We start from the raw sequence: 27,082 nt of genomic DNA, 5'->3' as shown, positions 1-27,082 counted from the left end.
TGTTCTTACAGCCCCCTTGTGTCCACCTTTCTTGCTGCAATACTGGAGAACCCAGAGTTCTCAGCTGATCAATACCTTTCCTTTTAAAAGCTTTACCGTACGCTATTATTATTTATTGTTGAATATACCTTCGCAGACAAAGAAAAACTTGAAAAATTTATTGAAAGAAAAAAGGAGAAGTTTGTGAGTGAAATAAATTCTAAATATATGATATATATTGAATGTTACACGTAAAAGTCTCAATAACAAATAAAAAGTATCTATTTGTGCAAAAAATATTGATTTTACGAACAAATTATGAGATCTTTTTAAATCAATTATAGCTAAAGTGAGTTAGGAGTAGAGTGATAGAAACAAAAAGGACATCCATTTTTGGTACGTATTATATGTTTGAGAAGGTCCTATGAATTCTTCACGTAAATAGTCGAAATCGTTAAAATTTCTAAGCCTGTTCCGCTATCTATGGGCCTCTGAGTCATTGATCACTTTCACTGATCGATACAATACGTTTATTTTCAGCAGATGTGGATTTTCGAAACCGCCTTGAACATTTTCTATCGTCAAAGCTCCTGGTGGATGCCTATTTTTTCACGTTATAGTCCATTGTATGTGGATGTCTTTTTAATTCAGTGGCAAAGATACGGTTATTTTAACCTAGATTATGAAGACTTGTGATTAATACAGGAGTTTCAACGGATAGTTTATTGAATTTACCCATATTAAACTGACGAGTATGTATTTGAGAGAATGAAAAAAATTCGTATACGAAGCGTATTTATATTAAATAGATCACTTACATCGTGAATATCAAAGTAGAAATTTATTTTAAAAAGAAAGATTGATTTTTCCTTAATTTTACAACTCAAAGACGTATCAGTCATCAATTAAATTACTGTATTGTATTCTAATTTACAAAATAGAGCTATAAATTTTACTTAATATATTTAGGTCTTTTTATCATTTATAGCTTTTTCGATCTTATAAATGTCAACCATTTCTAAAAATTCTCTTTCCCGTGTATTAGATTCCGTTCCAAGAATTTTTGCATCTTTATAATTGAATTTTTTTTTGATATCTTCGATATCTGACAAATAACGGACACTATTATTATTATTAGATACCGTTCCAACCTTCGCTTGATAATATGAAAGAGAAATTTGTTAATGTTTATTGAAATTTAATGAATGGCTTATGGGGGTATGCAAACCGTTTGACCTTTAGTGTAAGTGTTAAATAAAACTAAAGTTCAATACGTAAAAGTTTATCACAAGTGTCTGTAGATATAAAAAAATCACTGTAAGGCTCTATTCTCTACATTAGGATAACAAAAGGAGAATAACCCACATGCTGAAATAAAAATTTTTTTGGTACAATAATAAACATACCAAATTACAAGTCTTACCAAATGTAAATAATCCGATGAAAAGGAACGGTGGTAAACATCCCCAATGAAGTAAATACGGGAATACGATATTACCTATCAAAGTGCCTGCACGTCCTGACGTCAAATGAATGGATAGAGCTATAGTTCTGGAAAATGAATTTATGTATGAATATAACTTTCGTTTTTGGTGTCTTCAAACGAGGATTTTCTCGTTTCGTACAATATTTTAATATTACCTCAAAGTAGTTGGGAATAACTCTAATGTTAAAGAAACTAATAAATTTTCTGCTACACTCCCAATCGATGTACCAGCTGCTGATAATACTGTAACTGTTGTCGAATCTCTAGCGAAGTAGATGCAAAACATGAAAGCTGCCGTCAAAAAAGATAAAACAACTGTAATAAATATTTGAATTGAATTAGTTTGGTCTAACGGGTCAAATCAATACAGGGTGAGTCTTGAGGAACTTTACATACTTCTACTATATGTAGAACTCCTCAGGGATATTATCATGTCTCTACATAAAAGTTTCAACTCCTCTTTTTTATTAATTTGTGAAGTTAAGTATAAATTTCATTTAGCTATAGTGTTTACACAGTTCTTTGGATTTTTGAAATTGTTTCATTACTATCAAAAATAGAACACCCATAATGACGTATCACATAACGGAGTTTTTATTTAAACAAAGTCTATAAATTTCGAGTATTTCAACTAAAATTATAACTTGTACTGAATTACGTATAATACCAAGAGACATCAAACAACAACAAACAGTAACTAACAACAATAAAGATCAGCAATTTAATAATAATAACTGAAATTATGTGGTTAAGACGCATAAGTAAGAACTGGCCGAAATAAAATAATAGTACCAGACATTTTTATTGCCGAATTGTTAATTGCCGTATTGAATTACGAATACTCTGGGGATCGTTTCTAATAGTATTAAAGTATAATTCAATCAATTAATTGTTATCGGTCATTTATATTCTCTGTGTAAACTAGTTGTTTCAATCCCAAATATAGTAATCAACGGGATTGAAATCGGGGTACTTGACGGCCATGATATAGTACCTTCACGTCTTATCCACCTGTTACCATAAAAATTATTTAGATATTATCTCACTGCCAGTTAAAAGTAGGAGAATGCCCCTTCATACTGAAAATACATACACTGGAAAACAAAATTCTCATTATCAAGCAAATTCGGCAAAATATTTTGTTCAGACCTGTCTTTTTATAGGATCATTAAAAAATGTGAGGGGACGTATTAATTCATCATTTTTGACACCCATCTACACGTTAACAGAAAACCTCAAGTGGTAATGACATTCTCGAATAGCATTCTGTTCATACATATGAATTACGGAAAGAATTCATCCCGTATCTTTCAAATTAGGTTTCTTTTATAAATAGTGTCGTGTATAACGTTGGTCGATGATTATTAATTCTTCTACAAAATTGCAGCCTGCGGATTTGAACTCCAGGATGTAGTTGTTGACTCATCTGAATATGATATAGAATATGGTACAGAAAATGTCTAGTGCTTATTGAAGGGTTCATAGTAACAGCGTTAATAATCTTATCTTGTGCCATTTTCTCACAAATGATTAAAAACTCACCTAAATATTGGATGAAAGGAAATTCGACGACGACGAAATTCGATCACAAAATCTCCACTAATATTCTCTAGCAGCCGCTTTACCATTACCATTACAAAAATTATGTCAGCATATTTTGTGTTCGAAAAGTAACAATAGCTGTGATGTCCACTTTAGAACTTATATAAGTATTCTGTTGTCTTGTTTTCTTTGTACAAGGCAATACAAAATGAGTTGTTTGGTTTCAATGTCATCGATTAATGTATTTGTGACTCTCGTTATTTTCCTTATTCTCTAATTTCTTATCCTGTCTTTTCTGGACTTGTCAGCTGGTCTTCTTCGGAGGTCCATTTCATTCGTCATTAACACTATTTATATTCCATTCATCATAGATATAGGTTTACTCTCCAGTATATTTCTCTCATTGATAGCTAAATGGAGTATTCCGTTTTGTGTAGTAGTAAATTATTTACCCTCAGTCCCTGAAGAGGATGACGTGGTTATCGAAACGCTTGTCAGACAGTTCAATTATGAGTGTGTTCAGTATGAATATCTATATATAGAAAAGGTGTAAATTATTTGACATTAACATTTCTTCAACTCTTACATTTATGATGACTACTAGTTTCATCCCTTTGTTTATACATAAATTGAATTATTATTATTATACGTGAACAAATATGTTTTATTATAATATTTACTCACTGGTTAATCTCTTCAGTCCTAACAATCTTATGCAAATTCCAGTAAATGCAAACACAACAATTCGAGTTACTGACACTATAAATGTATTGACGTAAACTGATAGGTTATCCAGGTCCTGAAAAAAAAAACATCAGAGGCATAACATAGACCACAATTTTTTGCATGAGCTTAACCACGTTTCGTTATTCAATTATTGAATTTGAACAAAAACTGAAATCAAAGTAGCAACAGTTATATAATATAAATGCTCAGATTTTAATGAATCTTATTAATTATTGTTTAATGTTTATCGTTATCAGGCTTGGTACGATGGTCATATGATATTTTATAGTATTTTTAATGTTTTATGTGTGTAGGGGACGATTTACTGGGTCCTGAAAGAGCTAATATGCCTTCCATTTTATTATTAATACCACCCTCTATTGCTGGAACCATATGGAAAACTTTTTTATTAGTGGTTTTATAAAAAAAATTATTCTTGACAAAAAGTTCTACATGGTCCAAAAGTTAAAATGCAACCATCAGATGTCAATATTTTTATGCAGTATACGAGGTTTGTCAAAAAATTTGAATTTTGTGCAAGAGTAAAATATCTTTATTTTCCACAATTCAGAAAAATGTTTTGAGGTGAATGTGTTTTGAATTAATAGATATATTTAAATATGCAATTATAGCTATATATCATGAAAATTTGGGTTTTGTGATTATTTACTAATCACTCAGTATTAATTATTCCAGCTAGATACAATTTCTCTTATCTGTTAAAAATTTCTATTTATTACTGTTTTTCAACAACCTTGAAATTTACATACGTAATGATTGCAGAATAATTATTTATTGTAGAAATTGAAAAATCCATACAAAGAATATTTATTAAACAGAATCAAACATAATTAAATTAGAAACAAACATAATTAAATTTTAATTCAATGTCCTACAGCTTCGACATATCCACCTTCTCTTTGTGAACATTTAATTATTCTTGTGTCAAATTCTTGTATTACATTCCGTATCATATTTGGAGTAATTTTTTGGCAATCTTTAGAAATAATCCTCTCGAAATGGTCTACATTATCAAATAGTCCTCGCTGATAAACCTGCTGCTAATAATTGTAAGTATTGTGCGGCATTTCAGGAATATTGAAAAAAAAAAGGTCCAACTTATTTATTTTTGTACACACCACACTATACGTTCGTTATAAAAGAATATTGGTTCCGAGTTTTTATTACATAGTTTGGATTATGTTAGACCACCGGCAACAATTTTGTGATGAGATGGTTCCGTTTGAAGAAAATGTTGCCTCATCGGAAAATATTGTTTTTGTTAAAAAAAATGAATACGGAATGATTAGTATATAATCACAATGAATGGCTGTAATTGCATATTTAAATATAACTTTCAATTCAAAACTACTTTATAACATTTTTCTGAATTGTGAAAAATAAGGATACTTTCCTCTTGCACAAAAATTCAAATTTTTTGACAAATCTTGAATACTTCTTAAAAAATTGATACCTTATTTTCAACTTACGTACCATGCAAAACATTTGAACAAGAATAACTTTTTTTCATAAAACCACGTTTTCCATGTGGCTCCAGCTTAAGTAGATAAGATAAAATTTCTACACAATTTAATCGTCTTTCGATTAAAGTTTTGCTTCCAATGTTGGTGATTGTTTTCATCCGCATCAAAGGAGTACCCAACATTGGAACGAAGTTGGAACAACACTTGTGGTACAACTAAGCACACTTCTTGTTCTCTTGTGCGTTAATGCTACTTGTTTTATATTTTAAAATTTATTTTTAAATAATTTATATCTATTGTATGCTGTTCATCACGTTTGTGCCACGTTTTCATTTCTTTAGGTAAGTTTAAGTAAGGTACAGCCTTCGACTAATAGTCAACGAACGTTGGAAAGTGAATATTGGCGCAAATGTTGGACGCATCGTTTAGTACCGGCGTGAGTAAATTAAAGTACGGTGAAATCTTAACAATTAACTTTTATATTCTAACGATATTGCACAATATCACAACAATGAGCACAAGTGTTGTCGTTTATCATAAAATATTATACAAGGTGATTCCACCCCATATCTCGGAAACTAGCAATATTTGCATGAGGCATGTTGAGCAGAATCATCATATTTTGAGGTCTAGAATCTACAGTTCAGAGATTGGACATAGAAGGAGGAAATAGTGAATTAAGAATTAAAATTAAATGTCTAATTATAATTGGATTATACCTATACATGTAATCGGACTTTTCGGAAACTATAATCAGAATAACTCGATCATGCTTTGAATGTACGGAAACTAAACCAGATGGTGTTCATTGTAGATCTAGTCAGAGACCTGGTCGCCACTTCGTCTAAGATACGTTCACAAACTTTTTCTATATGTTTTTTTTATATATTTAAAGTGAAAAACTCAACTTCTGGCAGGGTTAGCGCGGTTGCAACAACATCCACTGTTTTTTGCATGTTGCAAATTTTCTTATTTAAAAAAATGTATCTTCACAAATCTGGCTTTCGAGTATATTTTTTATTAGACTAGATTGAGTACAAAAAAAATTGCCAGATGATTTGCTCGGTTACAAGTATCGGTAAAATGGATCGAAAGTTGCTAAGAAAGATAGTACAGTATTTTCAGCACAAAAGTCTACCGACCCTGTCGACCCTCCAGCTAAATTATTTTTACTCGAATATAACGTTGACATACAGGTAATACATTCTTAGGTAGGGAAGACCGATACTTCAAATTCATCTGAACATACAATGCAAATGATGAAAATGAACCTTGGAAACGGTACGATTTCCATACGCCTGGATGGCCATGTATTTGACTATGCCATTTTGTAAATCCATCCAAAATAAGTTGAAAATGAAGAACAAAATTTTTCGATATCTCGCTTCGTTTTCTAGATATCGATACGTGAATTTGGAAAAATTTATTTGTATTCAATATTTTTATATATCAACCTAACCTAACCTAACCTTCTCGTGGTGCACTTTGTGCAAAAAGTGCGGAAATCGTGAATTTTTTACAGCCAAAATTGTCTAAAAAAGATTTTCTTCATATGAGCATTATTTAAGTTTTATTTTATTATTACTATTTTTATCTCCGCCCCTGCACCCCGGACCCTGGTCTGCCCAAAAACCACAGGCCGCGAGGAATGGGTGAGTTTGGAGAGGGGATTTTCGGGGTAGATACATTCGGAGCGGGTAGATTTGGAACGATTTTTCAGTCATTTTTTTATTCGGTTGATTTTGTCGTTAAAAATAGGATAAATGATGCAAAAATAATTGCTAGAGAACTTTTTGAGGATAATTGTGAAATACTACAATAGTCTAGCTTTTCAGTTATAAAATAAACAAAAATAAATAACTTTTAAAAGCATTCAGGAACGTACCTTTTGCTCGACAAAGGATATTTTTACATTAAATTACTAATTAAATCTTCAAACTACCATTAAATATATTTTTTTATTTTATAAATAATAGGAAACAACCGACAATTCTTTATGAAAAACATCAAATTATTCATGTATTTATCGTATGTTGAGTTATATTCATTACAGACTGATGAAAGTTATCAAAAATGGCTCATTTTGCTATAAAAATCTGTTTTTGGAGTATCAGGGTAAATAATATGAAAATAAGACAAAAAATCTTTTTTTCATTGAATTACAAGATTCATATTGAATGTGAAGTGAGGAAATATTCATTTGATACGAAGTATTGATCACCATCTGTTCAATAAAGCGAATTTTGAGCTAACGTTTGATTATAACTTTAAGTATCGATATCTCGAAAACGAAGCGAGATATCAAAAAATCTCATTCTTCATTTTCGATTTATTTTGGCCTAATTAAGCCGCATCCACCATCCACAGGCGCCACGGGAATCGTACGCGCTCCAAACCTTTTATTAAAAAATATGTCGATTATAATGCATCCAATTTACCACCCTGTGAATCAGAATTAAAGCAGCAACTTTTACAGACTCCATATACAGTATGTTTCTGAAGAAACCGGCCATAGGATTTCTCAGTTACCATTTAACCATGTTAACTTCGGGTCGCCTACCTACGCGGCCAGACCCTTCTCGCTCCGGGGAGGCGGCCGACCGCCGAACCTTTACGAGTCAGTCTTTCTACCTGAATTTTATTGTTGACAAATTAAATAACAATTTTTTCTTGTCCATAATTTTTTATCTTCTTAATGCTATTTTATTAAACGCTATGAAATTATATTTATTTTGGTTTTTGAATTAAAAAAATGGAACAACTTTAACAAATGACAGGTCTGATTAATAGCTTGAAACTGTTTTCTTTTTTGTAGTTCTCAGGCACCTAGCGTCCTAAAAATTTTATTTTATTTAAAGTGTGAAACACTTTCTGGTCCTCTTAACCAAAAATTATGTTTAAAATTGTTATCTAAAAGCTTTGATTTGAAAAGTATTATTTATTTTAATGTTCTTCATTTAATGTTTAATAAAAATTTTGTCATAAAATACTATTAGTAAATTTGTTCATTTACAATCCCTTAAAATAAAAAAAACCACTTATCTCTCTGATCGAATATTAAAATTAATTGTTGTTATAAAATAAGAGAGTTCCAACTAGATAAAGCAAAAGAACATAAAAAATTAACAAATTGAAAATTCAATAAGATTATTTTTCATGAATGATGAATTATTGGAAAAAAAATTTCTTAAGTATTGCAATTAAACAATGAAGCCTTTTTAATCGAAGAAAAATATATATGAAATTACCTATATCATGATATTTTATTATAAATGCCTAACTTTACAAAATAGTTCACAAGATATTTTCTTCAGGAATTAGCAACTTTCGATCTATTTTACAGATACTTGCAACCGAGCAAAAATATACTCAAAAGCCAGATTTGTGGAGATACATTTTTTTAAATAAATAATTTGCAATTTGCAAAAAACAGTGGGCTAACCCTACCAGAAGTTGATTTTTCTACTTTAAATATATTGTATAAGATATAGAAAAAGGTTTTGTCTTGTGAAAGTACCTTAGACGAAGTGGCGACCAGCTCTTAGACTATTCAAAAACTAATCGAATTAATGGGGTCGTCGTTATAAGAAATGACCCTTTTACCCTGGTAGGCCAGTATGACTAATTGTTCCATTTGTCTATGGTTTTTTGAATTTTGAAAAGTATTTATTCCTTGTATAGTATTACTTCTTATGAGCAGCGTAATTGATAGCTTACTATATCTACTTATTAGTACCAAACTATAGTGAACAGTGTTCAATAACTGCTTAGTAAGAATTATTGAACATGTAGAATATATTACGACTAAAATAAATATCATAGAAGAATTAACGTACACAAAAATTATAAAAATCAAAAGCGATGCTTAAAATTTGAAATTTGAAATTTCCACGGAAACCTGAATGCAAAATTCGGAAACTACGATAAAAATCTGGTTCTGGGTTAGGATACAAAATCAGCTGATAGATTATTTACCTGACCTTAAATCTTATTTTCCGAAAAGCCCTTATGTTAAAATGTCAATAATAATTTACATACAACATCACAGTTTTCCACGGTTGTTTCTTCGTTAGGTGACATTTGTTCTAGCATGATACATAAATGAGTGCTACTTCCATTATGGATATTTTGGTAATCGCTTATGGACTGAAAAATTCCCGGAAGCCATAATTTCAAAGTGTTCACGCTGGAAATTTATAAATCATGATTTGATCCCTGATAATAGCAAATATTATATATACTTGAAAATTAAACATTAAAACTTATATGTCTATATTTAAAATACTTTTCCTAAATAAAATATTATAACTGCGAATATGAATACTGAACACACTGTTCACAGTAACACGACACCAACACTCACAATTACACTGTATGACGTGAGTTTCGAAAATCAAATTATCGTCTTCAAAGTCTAAAGTAATTGTGTTACTGTGAGTATTATTGGTGTAAGGTAGATGCAGTAAATATTCATATGTTAAGCAGAAACCTTGATACAAATTAGAAAAAAGTAAATATGTACATTGATATTTTATAGAAAGCGTACCCTCATTCTTGAAGATATAATTTATGGATATGAACACGATTATTTGTTCTTTATTTTTTCATTATATTGTTTTTTTTTTCGATACTGATGATTCAGGGCGTATTACCAGCCCAGTCGTTAATATGGTCAAATTTGGTTAAAAACCTAAATCTATCGTTAATTGAATATATTTATTTCAAAAATCAGATTTATGATGACAACAAATTAATAAACTAAACTAAATAATACTTCGGAAAAACTGAATATACATTTTCATTCGTGCGTAAACACGCTCTGAAAAAATAAGTAGAATGTATCACAACAAAACAACAAATATACCTGTACACTGACAAAATTAGCAGCAATCTAAACAGACAAAATTTATTTTATCATTCTTGGTGAGTCTTACGCATTCTTCGTAAAAGTACACTGAACACACCGACCACAATCGCATCAACTTTTTTAACATCTTCTTGGCAAGCTTTGTAGTACCATGATTCTTTGTGCCTATTTTTTTCTCCTAGATATTTGAAACGATTTTTTCTATTTTGGTGACTTTTACTGGCGCTTTGGTAACTTTTACAATTCTTTCAGTAGAAAAAACTGCTTTCTTCACAATAAGGGCTTTACTGTTTTCAACTTTTTTTTTCTGATTGGTTTTGGGTTATCCTTAAAGGGTGTCTCCAACAGTTCGGTAAAACTAACGTCCAGGAAGCTTTCATCTTTATGACTACTTGTCTTCCTCTTATTGTTTTCTATTCCAAGTTGGAATTCTGAGATTTATCTTCATCTTATTTTCATCCGATGTTCTCTTATCGATTTTGTGTTTTGCTTCCTTTTTCGAAGAAAAGCTTCCTGTTAAAGTTTCTGCCGATGAAGAGCTACATGATGACGACCATTACTGTGACGCTTCGATTCAAATTTATAGCAACCAGAAATCTGCGATATGTTTTTCTTCGGTTGACAACTGGAATGTCTAGGCCTCCCTTCCAAACTCTTGATTTTCTTCTACTCCGCAATTTTTTTCGATATTATTGTAATCTTCTAGATTTCTTTCTGTTAAAACACTAGGCGCAAAAGCTACTTCTGCAATAGCATTTGGATTATACGGATAGTTACCTATTGAAGAGAAACCTGATATTATATTTTGTGAGATTACTGCTTTATCCCAAATGATAGAGAATAGTTCCCCAAACTTTTGTTTAGTTATAAATCGGTCTTTGTGACGAGTTCAATACAAAAAAACCTGTCCATGTCGTATTTTCTTGGAAGCTTAAATTTGTGTTTTATCCATTCGTTGAATGTCTGAATGGTCATGCTTGCTTTCTTCTTCATGGTGACCATAGTTCCCGATGGTGAGTTGTCACGCCACTCTTGTTTCATTCTTTGACCTTTAAATAAAATTGCTGGGGGAATAATTCTTCGTTGCCACAAGCAACGACAGTGAAATTTTTGGCGTGTTCTGGTGCCACTAATTGGACCTTTTTTAGCTAGAATCGTTTGTTGGTTATGTAGAGTTAACCTACACCCCTTTTCATCCATATTGTATATTCTCTCAGATTTATCCATTCAGTCAAGTTCTAGAAGAACTGTTTTAAGTTTTTCAAAATAATCAGAAACAATATATTTATTGAGCTTCTGTGCTCTAGCAGGATTCATATTTTGAGCTCGTCTAGGAGAAATTTCTGGGTGTCTATTTAAGAATGCTTTCAACCAGTGACGGCCAGCAAGACGTTTTACTTGCGAGAACAGGTTACAAAGACCATTTCGTTCACAATAATTATATACAAATCTTCGTAACATTTTAGATGTATGATATTTTGATTAATATAACAATTAAGAGTTCTGCGAGGTATTTTATATTGTCTTGAAGCACAGTTTTTTGACCCTCCTTTTTCTATTGCTACTAAGTCCAATTTAAGGTCATCTTCTGTCCACTGAGAACGAATTTTTTTGTTTGATAAGGTGACATCTTCAAGACAAGCTGGTATAGAAATAAACATTTAATTAATAACCGGAGATAACATGCCCATATTGGCATATTGGCTCTAATAGACAGTGGGCATATTAACAACATAGAGAGTTAATACTTTTTGGGTTATTTTCAACATATTTTTATTTGAGTCTATTACTAAAATAATGGTAAAAAGAACTATTTTAGGATGTTGTATTTACAATTATAGTAAGCAAATTACATGTGAATCACTTATAGCCTCTCGGCAGACTATTAGCAGACAAGCTAAACTATTCAGAATGGCAGCGGATGGGCATATTAACAGCATGGGCATATTCCTTACACCTAACTTAGTGGTGGTGTGAACAGTGTGTTTAGTATTTAGTTTCATACTTTGACATATGGGTGATTCCGTTCTAACTGTGATATTCAATGTCCTGTATTGTTTTTTTGTACTAGTCATTAATTAATAATCAATTAATAAAAATTTTGTGTTAATTGAATAATTCTTAAGATATTTAAACATTATTTTTATACAATATAACTTGCCACTTAAAGAAAACTTATACTACATCACATGAATGTCAGTACCGTGTCATGTCCATTCCTAGAATTTACCGATAAATTATTAATTTTTTTTGTCGTAACAAATGATTTAAACTAATTACCTTATAAATTCTAATGTTTATGATCAAACTGAGGAAAATTGATGCACTTGTTGTTTAATATCTTAAGTTACCATGTCAGTACCGTGTCATGTCCATTCCTAGAATTTACCGATAAATTATTAATTTTTTTTGTCGTAACAAATGATTTAAACTAATTACCTTATAAATTCTAATGTTTATGATCAAACTGAGGAAAATTGATGCACTTGTTGTTTAATATCTTAAGTTACCATGTCAGTACCGTGGATAAATGAGTCAGTACCGTGGAACTCAAAATCCGACATTTGTGTCTTGCTCGTGATACTTTGAAGTTGTAGTAAATTCCTCTTAGAGTTTTATTTTTACAGTAAAATAGATGAATAATATGCATAAAAAAGTTAGAAAAGTTAAATTTTAAAATCTTGAAATTTTGAATACAAAAAATCACAGTTAGAACGGAATCACCCATATAGCTTAAATACCATGTATATGTGACATCCTAGATATCCTGTTAATACCGAGTTCTATTGAAGATAATTTATTTACCTTATTAACAATGAAAAAACGTTGAAACAGGCTAGTAATAAATTCGTATTATGAGGTTGGCGCAGAAGATATTTTATTTCAATGAAAGTTTTTTTTAAGGCTCCTCCAACGTTTCCTACTACTTGTTTATTATCCACTTCTTCTATTAGTTCTTTTATCTAAAATGGAAAAGTGTCTTATTTTCCGAGTGAATATAATCCTACCTGTAGATTATCACTAAGAATCTCACACTTTCAGTAAGAAAATTAATGAAGTATCTTGGGAAATATATTTCTTAGAGCAGTTTCTTTTTTTATAGAGTCCGTATAGAAAAACAATTAACACAATGAGAATACTGTGAAGCATATGATCAAATAGGGCAGTGATAGATAGTGAAATAATAATTTGCTGTTGCACCTTAAATACCTAATTTATAATTAAAGATGGCACCAACATTCAGTCATTTGTAAAAATATATTTGAATAACCAATCTTCAAGGTAATTACCATACGGAATATGAATTGGAAATTCATACAATGCCCCTTGGAGCTCAATTGGGAGGTGGACGCAATCAATTTAGCAAATGATGAGCTCAAACATTCAGCTGTCTCAGGAGTAAAGGCCGTGGAAAAAGTGACATGTCTTGATGGAAGCAAAATCCACCGGAAACTAATGGTGGTATACCATGGGAACTAGCAGAGTACGATACAAAGACAAACAGAGGGAGAAGGTCGGACTTTCGATCTTTCTGTAACATTAGCACCCTGCTTTAACAAACAGCCAAATACAAAACGATTGCCTGATCTCAATCATGTCATCTAAAAGATATGATGGAACCTTCACGTAGAGATGAAGGAGGAAACACTCCTCTACTCACTCCACAATTTACAGGTAATGTATCGAAAGAAACATGTGAAGTAATTTCAGATTCACATCATCTCCATAGAGAGCATTAGAAAGTGGCCGATAATGTAAAAATAACATATTCATAGCTAGAACCCCCCATACACTTATAATGGAATTCTGAACATTTGATACATCAGCGAAGTAATTTCAGATTCACATCATCTCTATAGAGAGCAAAATATTCCGAAAAATCATATTGAAGACATCTATCTAACGGTTAGCTTACATATAGTCCCACAGAAAGAGCTACATTTCATCTGGGCTTTGTTGAAATTCTCAGACGTGTTTGCTAAAATATAGGAGATTGGAGATGAGAATTGCTAATGGAACTAAAATTCGTTACTTCTGATGATGCTATCAATAAAAACCCTACAAAATCAGATTAGCAATGAAACCACCAAAAGAGGTATCCCACAATTCGGTATAACATTTTCAATACCGTTGAGCCGAGTAGTATATGAGCTAATAAAAAAATTTAGATACACATTGTGGATATTATGCCGAGGGTAATCTTCAAGGTACCGTATGCGACATTATAAACACCACTCGAAGGTAAAATGGTACTTGGACGCACTTAATGTAGCAGCGGTTGACTCATACATTCAACTACCCCAAGAGTGAAAGATGTGGCAGAAGTAACATGCCATGATGAAAGCAGCAAATTCCATAACTCTTCGACGGACTAAGATCCAACGAAAGTTGATTGTGGTATACCACGCTGGTGGTATTTCAAATAAGGAAGTCAAACGTTGGGGACATATCATGAACAGTAGACTTTTATGGAACATCAAAGCTACATCATTCATAATAATGAGCTGACGCAGACAAAAGTTGCGGATGTAGCCTCTACGTACTGCGATTAACGTACACTATTATTGTAAGACCAATACAAAAGTACAGTATAGAATCTTCAAAAACATTCTTTAATTTATTTCCCAAAAAACAGAAAGGTGTAACACATTTCAACTTCTTGGTACGGTATATTTTCTTAGAAACGTCGTGAAATGTTGACTACATGAATATTTCATTAGAATAAAGAATAATTACAAGAGCTGCATGTAAACATTTTGTAGTGTCTCATTTTGTTTAACCCTCCACCTGCAACGTGTTGTAGAAGTAAAATTCTTGCAACGTCGGTCTGAGAGGCCGATATCTAAAAAAGTCAAATAATATTGTCAGTTGTTATTTTTTTTGCGGTAATAAGTCCGTTATACAGCTTTTATTAAGCCTCGCTAAGTTTTTGATACATTCTATTATACTTTTGTTGTACACAATAACCATATGTAATCATACATACCATAGAACAGCAATATATTTGATAATGGGCATGCATAAAACAAAATAATATTTTTCAGTTGAAAAGCTTCTAGGAGGATTAATTTAATTTACAAACCAAACAGAAAATATGTTTTATTCATATAAGTACATTTATACTAACATTTATAATTGGAACTACTCTAGTTCCAGTTCCCCTGTATAATAGTCATGACAAATTCCATTGAGGTGTTCTAAGCAAAGGAACCGGTTACATTTGTACCTGCTTTTTCTATTTTTCTTGGACGATATAGCAGACATCGGCCTTAAATTTGATTTTGGTTTGCAAGAACATTTTCAGCTTCTTTTCCACATATTTCCTGAAGGCACAGTCGAATTGTACGTGGAAGTCTCATATTCTTGAAATATGATCCTGAACAAGCTCATATCCTAGCTGCTCTAAAAATTTTCGGCGTAGAATTGATGTTAGGTTGTTGCTCTTGAATACTAGGCATGCATTAATACCTGCCACATTCAAAAGTTCATAAAAAACAACAAGTGGCCATCTACGAGTTGCTCGTGCACAGTTGTAAGCTTTAGACATTTGGTCCACTACATCGACACCACCTTTTGTGAGATTCTAATCTACGATTATTTCAGGCTCTCCTGTTATTGTATCCAATTTTTCATCACGGTGCATCGTCGACAAAACTATGACACATTTGTTCTTACGTGGACGTTTCGTCAAAGGCAAACAGAGGCTAATATTAAACTCTTCTCTGGTCTTCGGGTCATAATAAGTTCTCAAGGTATCTGTGGCTTATTCTTGCGCATTGTATCTACTATTGTCAGATGATAATCAAGCAAAAGTGTGCCGGCAACAATTTTACTAGTAAAAAATTGTCCATTGTTATATTTCAATTGCTTCCACGGACAGGTTCACATAACCGACAAACTAGTGCAAGATTGGTATTGTCAACAGCAAAAGGTCCTTGTGGTTGTTTTCCCAAGTATACTTCCAACTTGATTACATAAAATAATTTAGCATCAACTAAGGCATAAGTTTTTATACCATACCGATTTGGCTTGCTTGGTATGTATATCTTGAATGCACAACAACCTCTAAATGAAGCTAATAGTTCATCTATAATTAGACAAGCTAAAGGATTATATTTCTTGGGTAAATTTGATACAAACTCGTCAAAAATCTCACGAAATGCAGCAAATTTGTCAAAACTTTTTCTTTCAGTGTTTTTTTGGTCAAAACAGATGTGGGCCAAGTGAAACTGAAATCTTGTTAATCTAAATATTTCCATCACCATCTCATTGCCTCTAAATAAATGTATAGTAGACCAATAAAGGCTTTCAGTTCTATTGGATCGGTAGTGTTATAAGTCCTTAAGTCCTTAGTGTCATATGATTTAGATCAGATGTACTCATTCGTGTAAGAAACTATTTTTTTTAACATAGTGCTTTTTTTCCAATTTAATTTCGCCCTATGTTCATCGAGCCTGTTTTCACATTTGTTTTGTAGACAACATGTTTTCGCCACTTTGAGCCGTCTTTAGAAATAAAATACGGAATTCTGTATGGTTCCTGTCACTCATTCGCCAAATTTTCGACATCTTCATTATCGATGTCTTGCTCTGAATCTGTATTTTCAAGTCAGATAAACTCTCATCGCCATCTAAGGGGACTGTTTCATCATCTTCTTCCATCAACATTTCATCTACGAATTTCTGGTGCCATGCATGGGTTTCCTCGTATGTCATTTTCGCAAATTATATCGAAAAATACTACTAATTATAACCTATTCAGAATTTATAAATTTTTTGGTCTTACCTAAAAATCACGCACAAACTGTAACCTCGGTCTGAAAGACCTAAAAGGGTAATTCGCCGAAAAACTAACTGGGTAAATAAGTGCTAACGTTAAGAAATCTATGTGTAGACTGAAGCTTAAGGAATACCTAGACGGGCAAGTTGATACACGCATACCTCTTTGTTCACTTCAGAATAATTTTACCAATAAGGAAATCACCTAATAGAGAAACTTGACAGTTGAGCAGGGTGAAGAGACTAGCGTGTATTTGCCTTAGGTTATCTGAAAAGACTAAATGAAGTGATGTGGTAAAAATTTCTCTAACTCTAGGTAAGGAGGGACACAATCTATATTTTAGATCACCGTACATGTGCGAACTCCGTAAATTCCAGCTATCCATCTATCATGAATTCAATAATTAGAAAGATGAGTGAATGATTAGAGTGAATACATTTACTGAAACACCTTCGTTTAATATGTCAAGCTGCACTCACCGGAAAATCTTCCTTTCTTTTACCTGTATTAACAGAGTACATAGTTTCCATTATTCTTAGAGCTTCCCTGTTTCGTCCTGTAGACATAAGATACTTAGGACTCTCTGGTATAAAAATATATACAATTCCGCTGAATATAGTCGATATTGAACATAACACCAGAAACATGTTCCAAGAATGGAGATCTGTAATATAAGTAAGCGCTACTGAGTATTTGTATTTGTATTAAGTGAAAAATATTATGTATCCGAATTTTAAAAACGCGTATTAAAATGAGCATATTGTGACATAAGATTGTCTTGAGTTTATTTCTTCAAAAGCTCACGATTATTAGATAAATGATTCTGCCACATTGGAAATAACTTTATTAAAACTTGTAGGATTGGGTACCAGTTTTAGAATTAATAGTACTTTTCAACGTTTCGTGATATTTATCACACATAAAACGAAAGAGCAGCTCAATCGGATTCACATAAAAGCCAATAAGAGTTCAATGTGAGCACCATTTCTCACACCTATCAAGACTATATGTGTTATGCTTAGTTCGGAGAGTCAGCTGTTAGTGGAGACACACACTTACACACACAAACACACACACACACACACACACATATATATATATATATATATATATATATATATATATATATATATATATATATATATATATATATAGATATATATATAGTTTATATAATTTGATTTTAACAAATGTTGAAAATGTCTTCCATTTGTTAACTGGCAACCTAACCGATTAATAAATTCATTCTGGACACTATTAATGACTTGTGGTGTGATACGTCGCATTTCTTGAGTAATACGATTTTTTAATTCTTCCATATCTGCAGGTTTTGTTTTAAAAACTTTTCCTTTTATGTAACCCCACAGAAAAAAGTCTAAAGGGGTTAAGTCCGGGAACCTTGGAGCCCATTCGATCGCCCCCATTCTTCCAATCCACCTATTCGGCAAAATTTGATCTAAATATGCGCGAACTTGTGCATGATAATGTGGCGGGGCGCCATCCTGTTGGAACCAAATGTTTACATTAGGTGAATTCTCTCCCGGTTATAACGTTGCTAGGGCTGGTAGAACATCGTTATGTAAAAGCTGCAAATATCTTTCACTAGTTAAACTTTCTTCAATGGGAAAAGGCCCTACAATACTGTTTCCTACAATACCCGCCCATACGTTAATTTTTTCCCTATACTGAGTATGGCCTTCGCGCATCCAATGCGGATTTACGTCCGACCAATAACGGTAGTTTTGCGTGTTTACTTCTCCATTTAAATTAAATGTAGCCTCGTCCGAAAACACAATATTTTTCACAAAGTTTTCATTCTCAAGGCACATAGCTTGTAAACGTTCGCAGAACTCGAGACGTCTGTCATAATCGTCTTCATAAAGTTCTTGAAGGACTTGCATTTTGTAAGGGTGGTATTTGCTTTTATGTAATGTTTTGATCACTGCTGTTTTACTAACATTTAATTCTGAGGCCAGTTCTCTAGTTGTAACATGCGGCCGTTCTTGGACACTTAATAAAACATCCAATTGTGTTTATTCTGAAACAGATGGTCTACCAGACTTTGGAGCATGACCAATTTCTCGAAATTTTTTTTCAATCTTACTTACTGTTGATTGCGAAATTGGAGTCCGATCGGGATATTTTTGGTTAAATAACTCGCATACTTCCTGTTGCGTTCTGGTTCTATTCCCATAGCCAATCATGATTAAAACTTCTATCCTTTGCGTCTCAGTAAGCCGCATCTTGATAATAAAATTAATTATAAAAATGTTTTTTCAAAAAGAAAAAACTATTGCGACCATGCAAAAAGATACTTTGATAGATATTTAGAAATTGAAAGACACTTTAGGCAATATCGAATTAAAAGCAAAATGAAATAAAGTGCTGTTTTGTGTCAAAAAGTTATAGCCTACTTATAATTTAATAGTAAATTGTTCATTCCTCTAATTTCAAAACGGTTAAAGTTAGGTATAGGAAGTGTTACATGAAAAATGCTTAGAATTTTACAAGGTATCCGAAAATGTTTAAAAAAAATTGGGGGTGTCTATTTAAAAAAACAAATTTGCTACCTGCCCAGCTTTTTTGAGAACACCCTGTATATTAATTTTTTCTTCAAAAAAATCCTCGTCGAAAAATAAAATTGACGTGTCCGAGGGTTTTTGAAAATATCTCTTGGATTAGCAATTATTGAATTTATTCCATACCGCACTGTATATATATATATATATATATATATATATATATATATATATATATATATAATCATTTATGAGGCCCCAACTCTACAAGTCACACACGGTGTCAAATAGGGTGACAATAGATGTAATAAAAAACAACTAGCTTACAAATATCTGGTTTACTATCTAGTGATTAAAGAAAGAGCCATAGCTCCGAGTCACATGTGTCGCAATAGTTTTGGAACAAAATTTAAGAGTTTTAAAATAGGTTATAATAGTACAATACCAAAATGGCTTTCTAAACAAACGTTGATCACGACATCTTAAGAGTTAAATCAAGTATATATTTTAATATGCTCTACAGGCCATGTAGACCTAGGGCAAGAATGGTAATATTACATAGTTTTATATATTATATAACAAATTCCTCTATTTTGCACATTCCACATAATATTTCTCCATTCCTTCCTGTTCATAGCTTTCACATTATTATTTTTTAAGTCTTCCATTACAGTCATACCAACTTGGTTGCACCTTTCTCTTTTTCCCTATTGGTCTTCTTTGCAGTACTAATTTTGGCATCAGTTCTCTATATAATCTCTCAACATGCTCCAACCATCTCACTCTCTGTCTCTAATAAACGAGCTTATTGTAGCTTCTCCATAAAGTTCCTCCTATTCTTTATTAGTTCTTCTCCTCCAGCCCTCTTCTATGGGTACTCCTCCATAGATTCCTCTCAGTATTTTCCTCTACCATCTTTTTAACGTGGCTTCATCTGCCTTTTTTAATATCCATGTCTCACATGCATATGTTGCGGTGGGTCTTATTACCTTTTCATATATTCTTATTTTTGTTTTTCTTGATACGTATTTTGACTTCATCACTGATCTAATACTTCTGAATTTTTGTGTTCCTTTAGTTATTCTGGCTTTCAATTCTAATTATTCTACTCCCTTGTCTTTTATTACTGCTCCTACATACACAAAGTTGGAAACTCTTTCGAAATTGTACTCTTTGTGTCTGGTTGTCCTAAAGGACAAGTAATCTTCTGTTTCTCTCTGTGTATGTCCCATGATCATATATTTTGTCTTCTCTTGATTTATTTCAAGTCCAAAACTTTTGGCTTCCCCTTTCAATTTTTTTACTGCTTTCTGTAAGTGCTCCTTGGATTTTGCTATCAACGCTACGTCATCTGAGAAAGTTAGACATTGGCATTCGTTATTTAGAATTTTGGATAATTACTTCTAAAACAATATTAAATGATACAGTGGAGAGAGGGTCACCTTGTCCAAGTCCTCTATTTGACATGAAATTTTTCAGACTTATACTCTTTCCATATCACTTCATTTTTTGTTTTATCTAAGGTTAGTCTAGCTAATCTGATTATTTTTGTCGGTAGTTCTAATTTGCTTAGTGCTGCGTAGATATTGTTCCTATTTATTTTGTCATATGCCTGCTTAAAATCTATAAACAAGGAATAAAGTGATATCTTGTATTCATAGCAGGTGATTTGTAATTCTTTTATGGAGAAAATCTGGTCCGTTATTGACCTATTAGCTTTAAAGCCCGCTTGATATTCCGTTAGTATTTTCTCGGCATATTTTTCTAGTCTGCTCATTATTATTTTCGTTAGCACTCTATAACAGGTACCTAACAATGCAATTCCCCAATAATTTTCGAAGCAGTTTATCACCTTTTTTGGAATCGGACATATTAGTACTTTCCTCCATTTTTGGCAATGCTCTCTTCTTCCTATATAATTTGAATTAATTCGTATAACTCTCTGCTTTCTGCATTTTTTTCCTCCGTATTTTTACATTTCAGCTGTAATTTCATTTTTCCCCGGTTTGTTGTTGTTTTTTTTTACTCTGCTATTATGGATTTTACTTTTTCCTCCCTTGACATTTGTTTCATGGTGCTTGCTGTGTTTACCTATTATACGTTATATCTTTTTACTTCTTTCATCAGTATCTTTGTACCTCCTTCGTAGAAAGTACCTCTTACATTCCATGTGGCCACATTAAACATGTTTTTGGCTTTTGCTTTTATTTCATAGTTTTTGTTTTTTTTTCATGTTACTTTCAAAATTTGTATTATATTCATTGTTTTTTGCCTTTTCCGTTTTCGTTGCCAGGTCGCATCTTATATTTTCGTCCATGCTTAAATACGTCATTAGTTTTTTGCTTTCTACAACATTCCGTTGTTTTCATTCCATTTCCATTCCTCGTCTTCTATTATAAGCTTGCTGAATTTAATTTTTACCATCTCTCATTTGCTTCTTTCTTCCTCTGCCCTTTGTTTAATTTTCTTTTTCATTTCTCTTTCCCGTGTCGTTAGTTCATGGTTATGTTATTTTTTTTCTCTCCTTCTCTAACCATTACATTTGTTTTTTGACACTATTTATTTATGTTTTTATAACATTATTTTTCTTTTGCAGATGCTGGCACTGTTTTTCAATTTCTTCGTTTTTGTCTCAGCTCTGAGATCTTTTTTTTTCTTTCTAATTTCATTTATGTCATCTTCCATATTTGGTGGACAAATCAATTATAAAGTTAAAACAAAACGTGCCTGAAAGACTTGTAGGCTCAAAATTGTTATCTTGTGGAAACGTTTATTGACTTTTGTATCTTGAAAATACTAATGTTTAATTTGAAAATGTGACATAATTCATCGATTTCCTTATTGCCGACAAGAAAAATGTTAGGCATTCTTGAAGCTCAGTATATTTACATTTGAATGACATGTAGGGCTTTAGCAGTATATATAGTAGGAAAGTAATAGTTCCTCATTAAAAATAATCAGCTGGAAAATGAAGATCAATTCCCAATGTCAAATTTTTCCAGTGTTTCTAACTATCAATTTATTGTGGGCTGGAAATAATTAATACTTTTATTATATGCCGTAGTGGGAATTTCCAAGACACTATTGACTATTAAGTATAAATACACATCTATCTTCACATTATAACTAAGTTCTTAGGAATTATATCCACAATATAATTTCCGTTTCTATTTCTATCAGTGTCAGTTGTACGATCGCATTCCGAGCATGCGCAGCATACAGAAGTAATACAGTACTTCGTTATGAAGTCATCATTTATTGAAAATGCTGCGGATTGTGAAATCTGCGTGTGATCCAACAATTAGCAAATGGGTCACATGTTACAAACAAGGACTTGAGCAAGTGCTCCACGATAGAGACGTCCGTCTTTCGTTATTGATGAACTGGTTCTAACAATTGAAGAAATGCTTAAGCAATACCGAAAGTAAAGTTCTTACTGAGCAACACAAAAACAAGTGGATGGGTAGTTACAAAATTCAGAAAATAAATGGCAATCGATGGAATTAAGGCTCACTTCGTCCCGAACGAAAATAAAGTCTAAGCAAATCTTGAAACTTCTGAAACTCATAGGTTCTAGGTTTTTGGGACAGAAAAAACATTATTTTTCTATCAATTTCTCACCACGCATGCTCACTTCAAGAACAATATAGAAGAAGAGCGGACATGTGATATTTGTTTCGCGATAATGCGCTCTTTCACAATGCGAATGAGATAAACAATATTCCTTTGACTGGGAGGTTTTTGATTATTCTCCGCACAGCCCAGACCTTGCTCCTAGCGACTTTAATCTCTTCTTACATTTAAAATCTTTCTTAGGAGGTCAAAACTTCAACGATGATTACGAGTTAAAAGAACATGTTACTACATATTTGAAAACACAGACGGCAACAGAAAAAGGCATACAAAACGTGTATCACACTACGATAAGTACCTACAAAAATTCCAAAGCTATGTAGAAAATTTATTCAACAGTCGTAGATTTTTGTACAATGAATATTATTTCTCTATTCGTACAAGTTCTTTTTAAATAACCGAACGGAACTCACTTTTTATTAATAATTCAGGTATTCGCTAATGTAATGAAATATGAATTGTAATCATATAACAATTATTATACGTTACCAAATAATCCAAATACGTTAATGTCCCAGTTTCTTGGTAAAATAGCCCATGCTAATATGGGCAATAACAAGCTCCCTCCACTCAGAAATATTCCTCTTATTATATTTACTCTCCCTCTGTATTTGTTGGAATGAAATTCTGTAATATGAGAGGTTGCAGCAGCAAATGGACCGTTAATGCTAAAAATTATTTAAGTTACTAAGAGAAGAAATGGATGATTTTAACAAGTAGTTTCCATTTAGAAGAGTTAGATTAATAATGTGTTATGACACTTCTTATAGGGTAGTTGATAACTTCTTGGGGTCTTTAATCCGAACCCACCTAAGAAATTGCTGTTGAAGTCTGTGGAGGATGCTGCGAATTCTTGAGCAACCTGCGACCCAACATGTTTAAATGCAGATAGATCGGACAATCTTTGTATCCAGAGTAAAGAGTAGCTCGACTACGCTACATATGTCGCTGGCTATCATATTATCTTGAAAGAAAATTAATAGCGAACTTCTACAATATCAAATAGCATTCCACCTTTCAATGCCTTAACGCCATCAGTATCGTACATATGGCATTTCCTATCAAACTGAAAATCCCGCGTTCATTCGCGCCCAATCCTCGCAAATCCTCAGATAAAAGTGCCATTTGTCTGCGCCTTGTTGTTTGGAAAAGAAATAACAGAATTTGCAGAAACTAACAGAATACCTCAAGAAGAATGAGAAAGATATCTGACAGAATTATTTAAAGGAATTGACAACCATAAACTTACTAATATACCACAAATAAAAAAAGAATTATATATCAGGGAGCAAGAAGTACAGAATCCCCTTGAAGCTTTGAAAACTAGGAAGTCACCCGGGCAAGACGGTATACCAAACGAGCTACTAAGATATGAAGGAGACAGTTTAACAACAGCACTTACCAATCTGACCAAAAAAATTATACTGTACTGCAAGATACCTGACAGGTGGAGAAACTAGTACAATGATTCCAATGTTTAAAAAATGAAAGTGCCCAAATAACTATAGGGGCATAAACTTACTAGACACAACTTTGGAACTAGTCACAATCGTAATAACAAACAAAATTAACGCAATTACATCTTTGTCGGAAGAACAACAAGGCTTTAGATCCGGAGGGTCATGCGTGGACGCTGTATTCAGACAAGTAGAAATCTATAGAATATAACAAACCAGCATATATGTGTTTCATAGACCTCCAGAAAGCGTTTGACCGCATTCAACTTGAAGATGTTATACACCTGCTATATAATAAAGACATTCCGATAAATATAGCTCAGACCATCGAGCACATCTATTTCCATAACCAAGTCCAAGCCAGAATTAATAACAAGTTGACAAATTCTATACCTGTAAATACCGGCATCAGACAAGATAACTCATTAAACCCCCTTTTATTCAATATAATAATGGACGAAGTTATAAAAAAAGGACGACATGACCACGTCTAAGGAACATCTACGCTGCAAAATAGAAATTGACAAGTACTAAAATTTAGATATTTAGGAATAGACATAACGAGCTATGAAGATGTCGAGAATAAGGTGCGACAGCAGGTCGTCAAAACAAATAAAGTAGCAGGATGCCTCAACAGCACTATTTGGAAAAATAATCTCACAAAAGAAACAAAAAGCGGAATATAAAAAACAACAATGAGACCTATAATGACATACATAGCAGAGACAAGACCCAATACAACTAAAACTAAAAGACTACTAGAGACAACGGCAATGAAAGTACTCAGGAAAATACCAGGGAAAACACTTTAAGACGGAGAAAGAAGTGGAAACATAAGAAATACGTGCAAGGTAGAAAATGTAATTGACTGGGTACTAAAACGAAACAGGTTTTAAACCTACCATACAAGAAGGAAGAAGAAGACCTTGTATCAAAAGGAATTATTGAGAATTTGTATTTTAATTCTTATTAATAGCGCCATATATTGCAATTTATATAGAAATTATATTATTACCATCTATTGGTGAAATAATGAACAAATTTCTTCATATGAAATATGACTTCAATTTCCACCAATTGGTTTATTAATTCATGGATCTTCTAATTGATTCATGTATTGTAATAGAGAGTGAAATTTAAAGTTTATTGTTCAAAGGAAAATTACTCAAATATTGTATCATCCAATCAGACAGTGTGAGTTTAATAAAGTGTGGTGAGAAGATGGTACTTGTTCCAAACAAATTGTAGTAACGGAAAATTACAAAAGAACAGTATGGAATCTTCAAAAACATGCCTTAAATTAATTCCGGAAAAACAGAAAGGTGTAACTCGAAACAGAAATACCATTTACGGTATTGAAATAAAGACAAGAGTATTGTCTAAAATGGGGAAACTAAAATCTTGATACAATAACGATTTATGCAGATTTATTTTTGTTCTATTTTAATATTAGGCTGGAGCTATTCAAACACATGATTTTTATTCATGTTTCTACAAAACCGTTTCTACAGTATGAAGTCTTCTTCTAAAAAGTCCAAAAATGAATTTCTTCGTCTATCTTATTCTCTGAATACCCTGTTCACACTATCACTGAAGCGCGTTTCGATAAGTTATCGTCTTCAAAGATTGAAGGTTCATCGCGTCAGATAATATAATTGTGAGTGTTGATGTAACAGTGTATTCAGTATGAATATCACCAACGGTTCCATAAATTACAACTTAGTTAACTTATCCTTTGGCATGAAACGTTGACTACGTCAATATTTCAATAGAATAAACAATAACTACACAAGTCACACATAACTAATTCAGGCGAAAACGGCGAAGCTTCTATGACTGTTATTTTCACCTAAAAATTCAACTGTCTGCTGTGCATGATGTGATGATGCATTATTGTGATACAACAACAACTCACGATTAAGTCAAGAAAACATTTTGTTGTGTACCAGTTTGCTGTAACTTTGCATTCATCTTCAAGCTTATTTATTTTCCAATGTGTATTACGGAAGAAAATTGTAACTTTCTTCATAAAATTTTATTTTTACCCATTGTTAGTATTGACGAATCTGTAGATCCACAGAAGACTGTAGTGGCGGGTAGGAATTTCATAGAATGGTTTTTATCTTTTATCACCTATCACTATTTCAGAATATCGTTATTCGCGTAATGCTTAATTACTACGCCATTTGGAATTTGTTAAGAGTATGTGGTGCGAACAAGTAACAATTTTTTCACATGAAGATGTTGATGTAAAATCCAATTTTCTAAAGTCGATTTAACACCAAGAATTGCTTTAATCGTTTGATAGATGTATCTTGTATCTTCTTGGATTTTGGCCCAATTCTCTCAATGTTCTCAGCAATCACCGAGGAACAAAGCTTACCAGTACGTTTCTCATCATTAAACTACATCGGCGACTCAAATGCAATCAAAGCCTACTACTTGGTATTTGATAATGAAGTGTTGCTAGCTCTAGCTTCCCTAGTTGCGTAGGATCTCAAAATATATGGAGTGGGCCTTGTACTCTATCACAAGTAATAGTCCTCTATGTGATATATGGATTTTTATTCAACGGAAGCTTGTGGAATAGTATCAGCATCTTCTTCAAT

The 27,082-nt window shown here is 32.4% G+C and overlaps 1 protein-coding gene across 3 annotated transcripts in view; it reads right to left on the bottom strand.

Annotated features, from left to right (window-relative positions):
• Window positions 1-1,245: 1,245 nt before the first annotated feature.
• The window catches only part of LOC130892823 (synaptic vesicle glycoprotein 2B-like), a 34,279-nt gene continuing 8,442 nt past the window's right edge, over window positions 1,246-27,082 (bottom strand). The window contains exons 4-11 of one of the 3 annotated variants that reach the window (XM_057798477.1): window positions 23,506-23,684; window positions 17,344-17,528; window positions 12,890-13,047; window positions 9,256-9,403; window positions 3,692-3,806; window positions 1,621-1,780; window positions 1,403-1,530; window positions 1,246-1,347 (exon numbers count right to left, since the gene is read on the bottom strand). In XM_057798477.1, the coding sequence (XP_057654460.1) occupies window positions 1,292-1,347; window positions 1,403-1,530; window positions 1,621-1,780; window positions 3,692-3,806; window positions 9,256-9,403; window positions 12,890-13,047; window positions 17,344-17,528; window positions 23,506-23,684 (1,129 nt within the window). In that variant the 3' untranslated portion in view covers window positions 1,246-1,291. Of the gene's footprint in view, window positions 1,531-1,620; window positions 1,781-3,691; window positions 3,807-9,255; window positions 9,404-12,889; window positions 13,048-17,343; window positions 17,529-23,505; window positions 23,685-27,082 lie in introns of all 3 variants that reach the window. The other 2 variants (XM_057798478.1, XM_057798476.1) reach the window with 2 other exon arrangements.

This window comes from Diorhabda carinulata, chromosome 4, assembly GCF_026250575.1.
Source record: "Diorhabda carinulata isolate Delta chromosome 4, icDioCari1.1, whole genome shotgun sequence".
Classification (NCBI taxonomy): domain Eukaryota; kingdom Metazoa; phylum Arthropoda; class Insecta; order Coleoptera; family Chrysomelidae; genus Diorhabda; species Diorhabda carinulata.
The sequence above is the reverse complement of the archived record's forward strand: the minus strand, read 5'-3'. Positions and strand labels throughout refer to the sequence as shown.